General features: G+C 35.8%; 2 protein-coding genes across 2 annotated transcripts; both read right to left on the reverse strand.

Moving 5' to 3' along the window:
- Window positions 1-3018: 3018 nt before the first annotated feature.
- On the reverse strand, window positions 3019-8944 carry LOC134745576 (pancreatic lipase-related protein 2-like). The gene is made up of 4 exons (XM_063679650.1): window positions 8407-8944; window positions 5937-6101; window positions 4996-5296; window positions 3019-3697 (listed from the first exon to the last, which is right to left on the reverse strand). The coding sequence occupies exons 1-4, from the start codon at window positions 8942-8944 to the stop codon at window positions 3019-3021; spliced, it is 1683 nt and encodes a 560-aa protein (XP_063535720.1).
- Window positions 8945-12782: 3838 nt separating this feature from the next.
- On the reverse strand, window positions 12783-14981 carry LOC134745633 (lipase member H-B-like). Its single transcript, XM_063679745.1, has 3 exons — window positions 14831-14981; window positions 13956-14244; window positions 12783-13475 (listed from the first exon to the last, which is right to left on the reverse strand). The coding sequence occupies exons 1-3, from the start codon at window positions 14931-14933 to the stop codon at window positions 12797-12799; spliced, it is 1071 nt and encodes a 356-aa protein (XP_063535815.1). The 5' UTR covers window positions 14934-14981; the 3' UTR covers window positions 12783-12796.
- Window positions 14982-17617: the final 2636 nt, after the last annotated feature.

Genomic DNA, 17617 nt, shown 5'->3' on the forward strand with positions numbered 1-17617 from the left:
GGTCTAATCTATCCTTTGGTCCAAGGTGTCTGACGCAGGGTCCAGTAGGGTCGAGAGCGGTGAGCTTTGAGATGTTTCTACCAGTAATTTGTTGGAAACTCTTGGCTATGAAGGTCATGGAAATGCCTCCAAGGCTGAGGCCAAGCAGCTCTAGTTTTTTCGGGTCAAGACCGACCGTAGTTAGGTTGGCTAGCATTCCGGCGATATGCGCACCGACAGGACGCATCAAGCGTGGAACACTAAAAGGTAAGGAGAATCAAATTACTTTTACAATCAAAATTGGTTTACTGATCCGGAAAATAACGAGTGGGTTAAAGAAGGATCGTTAGGGAGCCTTTGCTACAAGAAAACAAATTACAAAACTAGCAGTGAACAGGATATTAGGGATAAGGCATTCATATAAAGTAGATTATATGATAAGGACCAGGACATAAATGTTGCATAAGATTAAAGTTATCCCAAGAGTCCTTGTATTGTTTTTTTTTTGGTACATCATGCGTTTATATAACAGGACGTTACTCACACAATTAATGATTTCATCCGTTTTTGTGACAATAAAGTAAAAGGGGGCAGAATAATTTATTAGATATAAAGATCTCCGGACTTTCTTCCGGACAGTTAAAACATTTTCGTAATGATGAAAAATTGCCACCCAGAACATCGAAATATTTTTTTATACTTACACGGGGAATATGTTTAAAGTGAAGTCTAAATATTCTAAAATTAACACGTTGTACCCTAATCTCTTATACTGCAACATCAAAAGCCTTCCAACAGGTAACGCAGTATGTTCCGTATATCCAGGACAATACACGATCGTCTTTCGTCTGAAATCAGTATTAGGGTCCATGGCCAGGGCTTTTATGTTGCGGTAGTTATAAGATGTCCACTTGGAGAATAAAAGTGATCCGCCGGCGAGAGTAGCGATTTTTAATTTGCTTAAATGTTCTGGTTTTATCTCAGCCGGCTTTCCTACCCCAGGACCTAGGGAAATAATCAATCATTAAAATTAATTAAGTATCATGGGAAAAACAGGGGAAGGTATGTTTAATCATAACCACACACATGACACACAGTCATGAAATAATTATCCAGGAAAGAGTAGCCGAGTATATATTCTTATATTAAGTAATATAATCAGTACTGATTACTTACCTACCTAGGTATATTTGAAACTAGCTTTTGCCCGCTACTTCGTCTGCGTGGACTTAATAACCGCAGCTAGAGTAAGAATATATATAAACCAATCTAACAGTCAATCATTTAATTTGTGCATATGCTTAATTGTTTACACAAATTATCAGGCATTTCATTAATTATCTCAATTGCACCCTGCTTTTGACACTCGTAAGGGATAATTTTCGGGATAAACACTATCCTATGTCCTTCTCCGGGACTCAAACTACGAGTATTTCTATGCCAAATATCAACTAAATCGGTTCAGCGGTTTAAGCGTGAAGAGGTAACACACAGACAGACAGACAGACAGACTTTTGCATTTATAATATTAAGTATGGATGAAAAATAATGGAATGCATTAAGATAGCAATCTGTTAAGAACATGCAGAATGAAAATTTAATACATTGTGAATTTGTCATAGTTACAGTACACTATTAAAAGAAAAAAAAGGTAAATATTTATTCATGATCGCAAAATATATCATTAATTAAAAGAACATTAAGTATAGTAGTAGTATAGTAGTAGTAGTAGTAGTATGGTAAGTAGGACCCCAACACATATAATGCTAGCTGTCCTACGGTTCCCTGCGATCTTTAAGAGGAAAGGAAAGGGGACGGCCGTTTCTCAATACAAACGTAGTCCCCATTTTCCTCTCTGGATATTGGAATTATGGAAAATATTTTTACATAATTTGTTGTATATTAACCATAGCTGGGTGCATAGCTACGTTTGACTTTTTTTAGATTTTTTGATTATGGTAAAATCAAGGAGCAAAAAAATTTCATACACATTTTTAAATGCTCCTCTAACTCTTATAATAATTAAAAATTCGAAAAAAATCCGAAAAAACAAATTGTGTCAAAATATGTTCTATAATCTTAATATTCAGAGAGGATTTCGCTATTTCGGGCGGGTCCTCTACTTTCGTCTTAATATGAATATGCGATTTTACTAAAATATGAAGGTTGGTAACTTACAGTGTAGGGAGTGTAACACTTACATATAGGCATGAAATTTTGTGCATAACCCTCATTGGTTTCATTATATTCAACTGCAGTGACTAAAACACACATCAACTGGATCACCACAACTACACATATCACTTTAGTTATACTTTCTAATGTCTTGTCCATTTTTAAAAACATTTTCTGTTTTTTTATAACTTTCAATTAAACATTTAAAAAAGTTTTAAGCATTGTCTTTCGTGTGCGTGTTCATGGTATTACTGTGAGGCTTTGCGATAACGTTAAACCGGAAATTTTCTTTGCTTATACATATTTATAAACTTACTTTGCCAATTTTGACCTTTAACCCTAGGAATGGTTGTTAATCTAAAACTCAGTAACTTTTTCCTTATTTTAAGCATCAAAAAGTACAAATCAAAAACGTTACCAACGTCACCCGACGTTATCCAAAGAAATATTATATACAGGTTGGTTAAAAAACAAGTGCATTCCCGTTGCCAGGGAGATTTTGGGATTATATTAAGCAACTTATGTTATGGGACCAACCACGAAATCGCGAAAAAAATGTACCCTCCCATAGAAAATTATTAATCAATCAATCAAACAAACTTTTATTGATAAAATAGAAGTGTGTGTGAAACATGTCAACACATTATTATTATTTTATAAATAGAACATTAATTAATATTTTTTATACATAATACCTGCAGAAGAATAGTAATCATAATACATTAATTACTATTAGTTAGAACGGCTATGTTTTGTCATAAGGCGTATATAAAATAAATTATCTGTATATGAGTGCCGTGTCGTGCAGACAAAATGTGCATGTCGATATATTTTTTCTTCAAAACGTCTCGTGTACCTATATCTTCAAACTCGCAGAATGTCAACAACATTAAGATCACTTATGTGGTTCAAAAATTCCGACCCACTCCTTTTTAAGCCTTTTTTACCTAAATAATACGGGTATTTAGAACTCGTTGCCAAGTAATAAATACCCGGCTTGTTTCTATCCGTATATAGATCGAGACTGTGCTTTACCATTGGTTTCCTCTTAGAACACTTGTGGTCTCTCGCTTGCTGTTGAGAATCACATTGCATCATGATGAATTTGCCAGGGTTTTCCATGACCGATATCCATATCAAAAACGCTTGCATGTGACTGCATAAGTTGTCGCATAAATACGATGGAAGAGCGCCAGGCTGGTACTCCCCTCCGTTTACATAGACTGATACGTGTCCAACCGGAGTGCCTAAGCCATATCCTCCGATATTTGTTGCGATGTGTAGAACAAAGTCAGCATCGGACGGGTCTAATCTATCCTTTGGTCCAAGGTGTCTGACGCAGGGTCCAGAAGGGTCGAGAGCGGTAAGCTTTGAGATGTTTCTGCCAGTAATTTGTTGGAAGTTCTTGGCTACGAAAGTCATGGACAAGCCCCCAAGGCTGACGCCAAGCAGCTCTAGTTTTTTCGGGTCGAGACCCACTGCAGTCAGGTTGGCTAGCATTCCGGCGATATGCTTGCCAACAGGACGCATCACGCGTGCAACACTAAAAGGTAAGAAAATCAAATTACTTTAACCACATTTAAATAATGTTTGGCTGGGAAATAACTAATAGTAAGTGAGAGAAAGATCATGCTAGAGATTTCGCTACAAGCATTGTATTTTTTATTTATTTATTGTTATATAAAGAAAACATACATTAATTTCGTTACAAAAATTTCGCCAAACTGTGTAACAGTTTGTTGGCGGTGCGCTCTTATCACTGTTTTATCTTACCTAATACGTACTTATTGATTACTGTGCTACAAAATTACAACATAAAAAGTTAGTTTTATGCATAACAGATGCAATGCGCATGGATCCCTGGAGTGCATACTAGTATGTACCTAAATCTAAAACAAGCTCCCACAGAAGTAGCCAGAAATTCAAAAAGTAACTAGTAAAGTTAACACTTCACCTAGCTTTAACTACACTAAACACAAGTAACAATATTGTGAGATATATATTAACAATGGCTTTCAGAATAATTATTTAACAATATTTCCTTAAGCTATGCCTTAAGACTACCCATTTTTAATTTATTTTCCTCAAGTAAGAGAGGGTATTTATTACATATCTTAGGTGTTACATATTCTTTAGTTCGTTGACCGTATTTAATTTATGTGGCACATCTTGCGTTGATGTAACTGGACGTTACTTGCAAAATAAAAGTGCAGTGAGTTCAGCCAGGACAGCTTTTGAAAAAGCCTAGCGTTTTTAATATTATAATAGCTACGGCTGCCAAAAAATATGAATAGGAATCTAGAGGCCTTTCTCTAGTAACTTCATCTTTTATTAAACAACTTTTTCTTAATTCGAAAACATATAGGTCTAAAACGCACCATTAAAATTTAGTAACTATATTTGCACAAAAGCTATTGACATGAAAATTGCTTCTAAAAATGCGTAACGCTATTTTTAATCGCACTCATTGATTACGTTTTTTTGTTAGAAATAACTAAAAACAACAATTATATCCGTGATCCTGCGCACGAACGTTTTTGTTTGAAGAAACGTAATTTTTGACACTGATATATCTAATCCATATCGTCTCTAGTACTAGTAAATAACGAATCTTATTGTTCGAATTGGCCTGGCAGTACTCAGCGAGCTGCGTTCGGAGAAGTACCGAAACTTAAGTACTGCATCTTAAAGATAACATTCATAGTTTACTCCAGTGTTTGTGGTCTCAAAATAAAAGTGGGCAGAAAAATTTATAATAGACCAACGGAGATGGACAATTCTAATTTTGTAAGAATGATGAAAATTGCCGCACAATAACATCGAAATATTTTTTATACTTACACGGGGAATATGTTTGAAGTGAAGTCTACATATTCTAAAGTTAACGCATTGTACCCCATGTTCTTATACTTCAACATTAAAAGCCTTCCAACAGGTAACGCAGTATATTCCATATATCCAGGACAATACACGATCGTCTTTCGTCTGAAGTCAATATTAGGGTCCATGGCCAGGGTTTTTATGTTGCGGTAGTTATAAGATGTCCACTTGGAGTACATAAGTGTACCGCCGGCGAAAACTGCGATTTTTAATTTGCTCAAATGTTCTGGTTTTATCTCGGCCGGCTTCTTTGCTCCAGGACCTAGGGAAATAATGTTGAAAGATTAAAATTAATTACTCTGTTTGTGTCTTGAACCATGGAAAATAGACGAAGGAATGCTCAATCACGCATACTCGTTAAATATATATCCAGGAAACAATAACCGGATTATGACTATTTTTTACTTATTACTTCATTTACCGATTCTTTTAAACATGCGGACGCACTATAATAACTTTATATGGGTCAAACACATTTTATAAAAATGTCACTTCTGCGGCCAATACATTAAATATTGATGACCTACATAGGTCCATATAGTCAGGTATATCTCTCGTTTTGCTTATTTTCAGGTACTGAAAAAATGTATGCCGCTCGTTAGAGTGCCATTTAACATTTTGCTTTTGATTCTACTAACTTTGCGATGTCTGCAAGAAAGACTCGAACGAGTTAAGCATACAATAAAATGTGTATGATACATATTTACTACGACATAGAAAATTTGATGCGTTAAGACGATAATCTGTATAGATTGAGAAATCTGATACATTCAGTAATAGTTTTAGAACCCACTATTATCATATCAGTCATCCCATCCACTTGTGCAACGGTTCCCTGTGATCTCCGATTTTACTAAAATGTGGTGGTTGGTAACTTACAGCGTAAGGAGTGTAATACTTACATATAGGCAAGAAATTTTGTGCATAACCCTCATTAGTTTCATTATATTCAACTGCGGTGACTAAAGTACACATCAACTGGATTACCACAACTACACATATCACTTTATTTATACTTTCTAATGTCTTCTCCATTTTTAACATGTTCTGTTCCTTTATAACTTGTTCTTAAATATTTAACATTAGTTTTAAGAATTGTTTTTCGTGTGACGGTCTGTTACTGTGCGACCTTGCAAAATTGCAGTAATGTTGCACCGGAATTTTCCCTTGTTTATATTTATCGCATGTTTTGACTTTTAACCTTTGGAATCTGAAACTCAGCTTAGAGGAATATAAATATCTAGGTATATAAGTGCGAGTCGGACTCGCGCATGAAGGGTTCCGTACCATAACGCAAAAAACGGCAAAAAATCACGTTTGTTGTATGGGAGCCCCACTTAAATATTTATTTTATTCTGTATTTAGTATTTGTTGTTATAGCGGTAATAGAAATACATCATCTGGAAAATTTCAACTGTCTAGCTATCACGGTTCATGAGATACAGCCTGGTGACAGACAGACGTAAAGACGGACAGATGGACATACAGACAGCGGAGTTTTAGTAATATGGTCCCGTTTTTACCCTTTGGGTACGGAACCCTAAAAAGTATAAATTAAAGAACCCGACTTTATCCAAAGATAAATTATATACAGGGTGATCAATCCAAATGGGTCAGTATGGAGAAGTCAGCGACTATGAAAGATAGCGAAATCTGTTCTTAGGATCCATGGCGTCGATTTTAGATTTAATAATAACAATCAAACTTTTTTTTAAACTCTCATACATAACCGGGAATCGAACCTTGTCAATATTCTTTATGTAATCGCGTGTAGTATTTGTTCGTATAATTGATCCTGAAATTTGAATAAAAATTATAAAAAAAATGAATGCCATCATCATCTTCCTCGCGTTGTGCCGGCATTTTGGGTCATGGGAGCCTGGGGTCCGCTTGGCAACCAACCCCAAGAATTGACGTGGGCACTAGTTTTTTACGAAAGCGACTGCCATCTGACCGTCCAACCCAGAGGGGAAACTAGGCCTTATTGGGATTAGTCTGGTTTCCTCACGATGTTTTCCTTCACCGAAAAGCGACTGGTAAATACAAAAATATTTCGTACATAAGTACAGTACAAAAAAAAAAGAATACCATTATTATTTAATCAAAAATCGACGCCATGGTTTCTAACAGCGACATCTCTCATAGTTTCTGACTTCTCCCTACTGACCCATTTGGATTGATCAACCTGTATATCTGTTCTCTCGAAACTTACTTCTTATAATGCCATCTTTCTCTTCAGAATTTTGTAATGTACAGTCGAAGTCAAAAATATCGATTCAGACAAATGGCTCAAAAATATGTGAATACGACTTTATTGTCTAAGGTGTAACAGCGTACACATATTTTTGAAACTTTGGGAATGTATATATATTTATGCCCTTGACTGTACCTATCCCACACTATTAGTACTAGGCATGGTAGGTTATAATTATTATCTCATTAGGCGAGTTTTTTTAGGCCTCAGAATTGGAAAATTTTCTAGTAGGTATATTGTCTTTGAAGTCATTTTAGGTCATATAAAGCTTTACCCACTGGCCCACTAAATTACCCACTGTCCAACTATGTTTACCACTACATTTTTGCAAATAAATATATCTTATCTTATCTTATCTTTGTAGAGGGTAATGTACAAGAAGAAGACGAGAAAAGTATTTACAATATTATTCACATAAGTATTTACATAACATTACACTAAATTGCAATTTATTTCCAACAATTTAAATAACGTTTCTTCTGAGGCAGATCTGATAGAAGTATGTATTATTCGTTGCCTAGTCACGGCGAGGGCGCATCGCGCAGGCGCGCGGACTTAGGCGCGTAAGGTAGCGGTTGTAGAGGGGCAAGCCGAGCAGGCCGCCACAGCTTCATCATTTTTTTCATTTTTCCATACAATATACGGTACCAATATACCATATGGCACCGCTAGGCTATAATGGGAGAAATTGGAAACTCGTGTGCGGCTTACTGCAGATCGTCCTCACTGTCGTGTTTTGTAATAATCGGGGGAAAAAAACAAAAAAAAACTTTTAATATTTAATATTTACTAGAAATTATTAATATTTTTTTATACATAATATGAAAAAATATATTATGTATGTATAAATACCTATATATTATTAGAACGGTTATGTTTTGTCATAAGGCGTATATAAAATGAATTATCTGTATGTGAGTGCCGTGTCGTGCAGACAAAATGTGCATGTCGATATATTTTTTCTTCAGAACGTCTCGTGTACCTATATCTTCAAACCCGCAGAATGTCAACTACATTAAGATCACTTATGTGGTTCAAAAATTCCGACCCACTCCTTTTTAAACCTTTTTTACCCAAATAATACGGGTATTTAGAACTCGTTGCCAAGTAATAAATACCCGGCTTGTTTCTATCCGTATATAGATCCAGAGTGTTCGTTACCATTGGTTTCCTCTCAAAACAGTTGTGATCTCGCGCTTGCTGCTGAGAATCACATTGCATCATGATGAATTTGCCAGGGTTTTCCATGACCGATATCCATATCAAAAACGCTTGTATGTGACTGCATAAGTTGTCGCATAAATACGACGGAAGGGCGCCAAGCTGGTACTCCCCTCCGTTTACATAAACTGATACGTGTCCAACCGGAGTGCCTATGCCATACCCTCCGATATTTGTTGCGATGTGTAGAACAAAATCAGCATCGGACGGGTCTAATCTATCCTTTGGTCCAAGGTGTCTGACGCAGGGTCCAGTAGGGTCGAGAGCGGTAAGCTTTGAGATGTTTCTGCCAGTAATTTGTTGGAAGTTCTTGGCTACGAAAGTCATGGACACGCCCCCAAGGCTGAGGCCAAGCAGCTCTAGTTTTTTCGGGTCGAGACCCACTGTAGTCAGGTTGGCTAGCATTCCGGCGATATGCTTGCCGACAGGACGCATCACGCGTGGAACACTAAAAGGTAAGACAATCAAATTACTTTAACCATCATTTAAATAATGATTGGATGGAAAGTAACTAATAGTGAGTTAGAGAAGGACATGATCCTTAGAGATTTCGCTACAAGAAAGGGACTACAAAGTCCATATAAAGTAGATTATAGGAAATGAACCAGAATAAAATTGTAACGTGAGATCGACCCAAGAGTCTTTGCATTGTATTTATGTGGTATATCATGCGTTGATGTAAGTAACGGGAGGTTACTCACAAAATTAAAGTGCAGTGCTTTCAGTCAGGAGTTTTTGAAAAAGCCTGGCGCTTTTTAGATTTGCAAAAATGAATGAATAGGAATCTAGAGGTCTTTCGCTAGTAACTTCATCTTTTATTAAACAGCTTTTCTCGTTTGGAAAAATATGTCTAAAGCGCAGCATTATTATTTTGTAACTATGTTTGCACAAAAGCTATTAACATGAAAATTGCTTCTATAAATGCGTAACGCTATTTTTGATCGCACTCTTTGATTACTTTTTTTTTGTCAAAAATAAAACAACAATGATAATATCACCGAGCTGCGTTCACAGAAGGACCGAAACTTACTTCAGTGTTTGTGGTCTCAAAATAAAAGTGGACAGAAAAAAATATAATAGACCAATGGAGATGGACAACTATAACATCGAAATATTTTTTATACTTACACGGGGAATATGTTTAAAGTGAAATCTATATATTCTAAAGTTAACGCATTGTACCCCATGTTCTTATACTTCAACATCAAAAGCCTTCCAACAGGTAACGCAGTATGTTCCGTATATCCAGGACAATACACGATCGTCTTTCGTCTGAAGTCAATATTAGGGTCCATGGCCAGGTTTTTTATGTTGCGGTAGTTATAAGATGTCCACTTGGAGTACATAAGTGTACCGCCGCTGGCGAAAACTGCTATTTTTAATTTGCTCAAATGTTCTGGTTTTATCTCGGCCGGCTTCTTTACTCCAGGACCTAGGGAAATAATGTTGAAAGATTAAAATTAATTACTCTGTTTGTGTCTTGAACCATGGAACATAAATAAAGGAATGCTCAATCACGCACACTCGTGAAATAAATATCCAGGAAACACAAACCGGATTACGATTATTTTTTTACTTATTACTTCTTTTACTGATTCTCCTAAATCCATTCCATCAAATCCATTTTATAAATAGGTCACTTCTGCGGACAATACATTAAATGTTGACGACCTACAAAGGTACATATAGTCAGGTATATCTCTCGCTTTGCTTATTTTTCAAGTACTGAAAAAATGTATGCCGCTCGTTAGAGTGCAGTTAAAAAATTTGTTTTTGATTCTTTTAACTTTGTGATGTCTGCAAGAAAGACTCGAATGAGTTAAGCAAACAATAAAATGTGTATGATACATATTTGCAACGACATAATCTAATAATCGTATATAGATCCATCAGATCACATATAGGTAATCTGTAGATTGAGAGTCTGATACATTCAGCAATAGTTATAGAACCCACTATTATCATATCAGTCATCCCATCCACTTGTGCAACGGTTCCCTGTGATCTCCGATTTTACTAAAATTTGGTGGTTGGTAACTTACAGCGTAAGGAGTGTAATACTTACATATAGGCACGAAATTTTGTGCATAACCCTCATTGGTTTCATTATATTCAACTGCGGTGACTAAAGTACGCATCAACTGCATCACCCCAACTACACATATCACTTTAGTTATACTTTCTAATGTCTTCTCCATTTTTAAAAACATGTTCTGTTCCTTTATAATTTATTGCTCTTAAATATTTAACATTTGTTTTAAGAATTGTTTTTCGTGTGACTCCCTGTGTTTGTGATTCAGTGGAGGACGGTCTATTACTGTGAGACCTTCGATAATTTTACACCGAAATTTTCCTATGTATTATTTATGGCATGTTTTGACTTTTAACCTTTGGAATATGAAACAGCTTAGAGGAATATAAATACCTAGGTATACCCAAAAAATCTTACTTGTTTTATTGCTATTTAAAATGTACGCTACAAAAGAAATTTCAGGTTAACATATTACCACATTCCCCATACAAACTTTTAGTACTTTCACAGCTTCTGCAAATTATAAAAATAAGTCTACTGTGCTAAACTTTTTTTGCAACTTCTTAGTCGTTTCACTCTTGACAGAGAGGTCGTGGTCATAATCGGATGGTGACTTCACAACACGCCGCCATTTTTCTCTGTTAGCTGCCTCCCTGGCACATTCGTTTTGTTTCTTTTCTTCTTTTGCTTTGCGTTAATTAGTCAGTCAGAGCAAACTGAGGACTCGTTGTTAGGGTGATGAAATGTTTTAAGCTTCAAACTCCACCAGGAATATACGCATATTTTCATCTAACGACAATCCCAAAGTAAACAATTATGTAGTAAAGAAAGTCGCGATCTAAATTTTAAACTAATCAATAAAAAATCTTACACTGTCAGTCACTGCTAGTATAAAGTAGTGTAAAGTTCTCAGCATTCGACAGTTATTCGTCTTGAACACACAGTAGTAAAAAAACATTTACCTATACCCTATAACCCCCAGATCTTACCAGACCTGGCAAGCGACGTGCTGACATCCTTTGCACCAAAGATTCATTCCGCTCCGCAAACACACGTAAGTTTTCTGTTTCCTTGGCTCTTTCCTTTACAATAAATTCAATCTGTTATTAGGCCATGAAATGAATGCTCATAAAAAGTTATAGAGGGAAATGCTTGAAACACAATTTTTGACTTCGTAGCTTTGTTTGGACTAGTTAATTCTCGAAAACTATTCAAGATATCGAAAAATTTGACTGAATTAAACTTGTAGCAAATTTAATAAGCTTTCGTTTTGTTTAAGTAGTCATGTCGCTAAGACGCAAAGTTTCCAAGATATAAGTCAAAACCTGAAAAATTTAACCTTCAAACCCCCCTCTCCCCCCGGCACCAGGGTTACAGCCGGGGACTTTTGATATGTTCAACTCCTAACTACTCCAAAGAACGTAGTCAAAAATTGTGTTCCTAGCATTTCCCTCTATACCTTCTTATTGCTTGGCCTGTATTGAATATTTACCCAATGCTGTACTTGTTAGTTACGTCACCACCTTACGTTCTAAAGAGTAGAAGATAGCCATAGTCATTAATTTAGTTTATTGTTATAATAAATAATCATTTTGTTCGGTAAGCATTTACCCACTGATACATTGACCTACAAAAAAGTGCATACCTAAGATACAAGTAAATGTTTACTTAGTCTAGGTATTGTTATCAAATTTCCATTAGCGACAGAAAATACTTTGTTCGGTATTTAAGTTTAACTTGACCTTTACTTATTTTAAGTTGAATCTTTGAATATACTGGTATTTAAGTATACATTGTATAATTACTATTGTATAAATCCAATTAGCATAAGTTTTAAATGAATAAATATTATTTTATCTTATCTTATCCATAACATACCTCCATGATGCGAAGTTATGACTCACATTACGTCACAACTAGACGACGATCTTCATTGCTGACTATGCTTTTTCTCCTTACTCATCTATAAATGCCTTTATAATAATTTTTAACTCTAATGTGTTTATCTTTTTCCACTAAAAACTTCCTTTGGCTATCTCGTGACATAATTATTGCATTGTCATCAGAATTATGGAACTTTGCTAATTTTCGTTGGTTGAAACTAATTTACAAGACGCATGTGCTAAATGTGAATATGTAAAAATATATGCAGTGAAGCTAAATAAAAGTGTGTAATAAAAAAAAACAATTATTGGTCATATTAAATAGTCATAATAGTGATACACAGTCCAGTCAACGCACCTATTTTATATTTACTAAACCAACAATTTGTCGGCCACATTCAGATAGCTCAGTTGCTTTAAAACTGGTTCACTGCTTCTATACACCCCTTCTTTACCTAAGTAATAAGGGTATTTGTGTAATGTACTCAAGTAATATATACCAGGTTTACTTCTATCCGTATACAAATCCATCGTATTCGTCACCAAAGGTTTCCGGTCAAAACAGTTAAAGTCTCTCGCTTGTTGTATAGAATCACATTGCAATCCTACAAATTTTCCTGGATTGATCAGAGCTGAGAGCCAAAGAATATAGGATTTGACATGACTGCAAAGGGTATCGCAGGGTAGCCACCACAGATCCGCAGGTTGGAACTCTCCTCCGTTGACGTAGAAAGTTACGTGACCGACAGGAGTCGCTATACCCATTTCGTCCATATTTGTGGCAATGCTAAGGACGAAGTCTGCATCGGAAGGGTCGAGTCTTTGATGTGGTCCGAGATGTCTAAAGCAGCGCCCTGCAGGGTCCAAAGCGGTTAGTGAGGATATGTTCCGGCCAGTTATTTCGCGGTAGTTCTTTGCTATGAAGCTGATAGCTTGCCCACCTAGACTGAGACCGACGAGTTCTAGTTTCTTCGGGTCCAGTCCGAGCGTGGTTAGGTTTGATAGCATCTCCGCGACATGCTTGCCAACTGGAGGCATTAGCCGAGCCGCACTGTAAAAATAAAAGCAACGAAGTGCCTTTTAAAACATTATTAAATTAAACATTATAAACTTTTTACTTCAATTAAATGAATTTTTAGTAACAAATGACAGGCTTTTTTTGTCTAAATATTGAAGTACCGTCAACCGGGGTGAATAGGGACAAAAATTAAAATGTGATTTACCTGACAATTTCTTAATAACGCCCCACACAAATTATATCATACAAAATCTACTGCTATATTTGAATGATGATTTGTGTAGGTATTTTTTAAGAAATTGTCAGGTAAATCACCTTTTAAGGTTTGTCCCTATTCACCCCAGCTATCCCTATTCACCCCTGTTTACGGTATTTAAAATTTTAGGATTAGGTTCTTTTCCATTATGGTACCATAGCCAGTAAAATTACATAAAGCACTCGTCGATCTGACATTGAGACTACAGTTTAAAATAATTAATTTAAATTTAACAGACAAAAACCCTTAATACTTACACAGGCATTTCTCCCGAATCAAAAGCCTCATAGTCCAAAATGAGAACATTATAACCCAAGTCCTGATAAAGCTGGACCAAACTCCTCCGAATAGGCACCGCGGACAGGTCCAAATACCCAGGGACGTAAATAATAGTTTTCTTGTTGAAATCTATCTCAGGATGTCGGGCTATTCGTTTGACATGGTAGTAAGAGTATGTTGTTAGGCTGGCCCTTGAACCAAATACTGATATTTTTAAGTTCCTCAAGCTATTTGGTGTGATTTCTGCAGGTTTCGTTGAACCTGGACCTGCGGATTAATACATTATTTAATAGATGAATGACAATTCTTTTGTAGGTGTTATAGGTAACTTTCGTAGCACATTTGAGTCAATTAAATGGAATGAATGAGAAGTTAGCAATAGCAAAAAAGTAGAAAAAACAAAGACTTTCTAAATACGTACATAAAAACACTCATAATCTCATCTTGGGTCAGCAAAAGGCTAATAAAGTGCTAGTGTTACAATGTACCTAAAATAGCACACATGCTCTGTTTTTAAGCATTATAGAATTCCACAGAAGTAAACATGAGTATTTTTATTATTCATCTGCTTTATGCGGTGTATTAATGAAATATTCTCAACAAGCCATATTCCTACTAACTCTACTACATAATTTTTCGCGTAAAGTGCCTTATTTAAACGATACACCGTGCAAAATCCTTATGGCGTTATTCATAAACGCGTTACTGGCCTGAATCAGCTATGAATCGTTTGTCTTTATCTGTCATTTTGACATGTATTTGTAAGAAAGGAATAAAACATAACTTAACTAAATCAGGCCCGTAAAGTTTCATGAACAAGAGGGTTAGTAAATAACATATACTTATAACTTACAATCTGGTAAGATTCCTCTATGGTACCCTTGTCCTACCCTCGAATATTCTAGAGTCTCCGCCAATACAAAAAACGACACAGCAAAACATATTACTTTCAACATCTTCCTTAAAATACTATAGATATCCAAATTATTCCGCTTAAAAAAATTCTTGAACGACTAGATTATACTTCTTTAGTATACGACTTTAGATTATACTTCTTTAATTATTGATTTTCTTTTATTTTATTGTCGTTAGACTGTTAGCGGGAGTTAACGCGATGTGACAGAACTCGATTGTCTAACAAACATTGTTCCTTTATAATATATAGTGTGTTTTGTTTTTGCTTTTTTGCTTTACAAGTTAAATGTAAATTATTTATGAATATAATTTCGTCGTCGCTATGTAGTAATACTTTGATCGCTGATAATAAACCATAGCAACGTATTAGGCTTTTTATTTAAGTACCTATTAAATATCTTTTTCTGAGCTTCTAATTTTTTTTTAATACTATATTGTGTCCCACTGGTGGGCAAAGGCCTCCCCTGTCTTCCGCCACTCGTCACGGCTTTATGCATGCTCCCGCCAGTCGCCACAAAATGAGTCCAGGTCGTCTCGCCATCTCCTTTTTGGCCTGCCTCTTCCTCGGGTGATCTGTGGTGCCCATTCGGTCGCTATTTTGGCCCACCTGTCCGTGTGCATCCTACAGATGTGTCCCGCCCAATCCCACTTGAGCTTGGCGGCCTTCACACCCACATCCGCGATACCAGTTTTGGAGCGCAGCTCTGTGTTCCTTATCCGATCGGTTCTACGGACTCCGAGTATGCTGCGCTCCATTGCTCGCTGGCAAATCTTGAGTACTACTACATATGTTATATTTTTAAACAACATATTAGCAAAAACTGCTTATTTATTTACCTAATTTCTAATACCGAACATAATCATACTGTAGTAGGTTCATAGTTCAGCTATTTACAAAATTATAACCAGACAAATGCTTAGGTACGACGACATAGACAGTACAGTCGCCATCAGATAAGTATATCAGAGCGGCCAAGGTGCTCACAAATATCTGAAAACGGCTCTATTGTCAAGGCGCAAGGTTCGTGTTCAGATATTTTTGAGCACCTCGGCCGCTCCGATATATCTGATGGCGACTGTATAAACAGCAACACTCTCAACTGTTCATCGGTAGACTTTATGCCTATTGTAATAAGGTTTAACTGTCAGTTAACAGTGTGGACGATAGTGACGTAAATGAGTTCAATGATGCTTTTAGTCGGAAAACCTGTAAGATATGTCTACGTCAAATTGCCAGTTCAGTTGAAAAGGTTCAACAACTGAGGTTCCGCTTCCGTGTTCACACGTCATATAGGTACCGTCGCCATCAGATATATGATGGCAGCGGCTTAGGCGCTCACAAATATCTGAACACGCCTCTATTGTCAAGGCGTTAAAGTGTGTGTTCAGATATTTTTGAGCACCTCAGCCGCGCCGATATATCTGATGGCGTCTGTACCTACGTACTGCGGAAATCGTTTGGGTATCTGTGCGCACGTCAAGTCTCATCTCAATGTGTGTGTTAGCTCCTAAGGGCAGTCAGTTGATAATGTCGGAAGTCGGTGTTGCTTGAAGGTTGAAAATATTTTGACGTAACCATGGCAAGTTGTGACGTTGTTGAAGACACTATCATGAGACGATTACTTTAAAGAAATGACATATCTTTAGCTATTACAGTGAATTTCAAATGAGAATATAATATTATTCCTTTTAAAAGGTGCCGCTTGTTCAGTGACCAGACTAAGAAATTCATATATTTATGTAGGTATATTTTATGTTAGTCTAGTTAGGTGTTTGTAATATCAGCCTTGTGGCCTGAACGAACTTTTAAATATAGATAACAAATGAGAGGATAACAATTTAGAAGATCTCCATTTTGGTACTACTTATATTATGTTTTAAATAAGAAACATTGCCATTTTCTTACGCTTAACATAAACGAACTTGAGCGTGTCCTAACTAGTAACTAGTCAAATAACCTGTACTAACGTCGTTTTCTTGTTGTTGGTAATTTCTGTTTTTTTTATAATTTTACATTTTTGATAAATAAATAGAATTATATTGAAAAAAAAAAGTCAAATATCATAACAATTACGACTTAAAAATATCAAAATCAAACATCAAACATTTAGAGTTTTGAATGATTCACGGTTAGTTTCACTAGACTTATATTGACCGGGATATAGACCGTGATTACCTTTTACAATAATACAAAAGGTAATCACGGTCTATATCCCGGTCAATATAAGTCTAATCAAACATTTATTCAGCAAATAGGCCACAGGGGCACTTTTACCAGCAATATTTTTAATATCAATTTTTACAAGCAATAAAATTAACCAAAAATTACAAAAAAAAAACAATTACCAATAAGGAATCAATGAAATATTAGATACTTCGTTAGAGATGTATTGTTTAAATGTCGAATTACACAATATAAAAAAACAAAAAATATACAAACAACAGATAAGTTACGTACGGTACAGTAGGTACGGAGTGAAACATGTCGAGCGTTTTTCGACTTAAAATACGTGAGTGACCCGTTATTAATATATTTAATACAACAGACACTTGTTGTTTTGTGTTGGAGTTGTTGTGTTGTGTTGTGAGTTTTTAGTACTTACTAAAATTGTTTAGAGATGTAAAAAGTCTCTAGGTGTAATAATAAAAAAAGATCATCAAATTATCCTTAGAGGTGTAAAGGGTCTCCAAGACTTGAATTGTTATATAAGTCATTAAAAGACAA

Source organism: Cydia strobilella, chromosome 11 (genome assembly GCF_947568885.1).
Source record: "Cydia strobilella chromosome 11, ilCydStro3.1, whole genome shotgun sequence".
Lineage (NCBI taxonomy): Eukaryota > Metazoa > Arthropoda > Insecta > Lepidoptera > Tortricidae > Cydia > Cydia strobilella.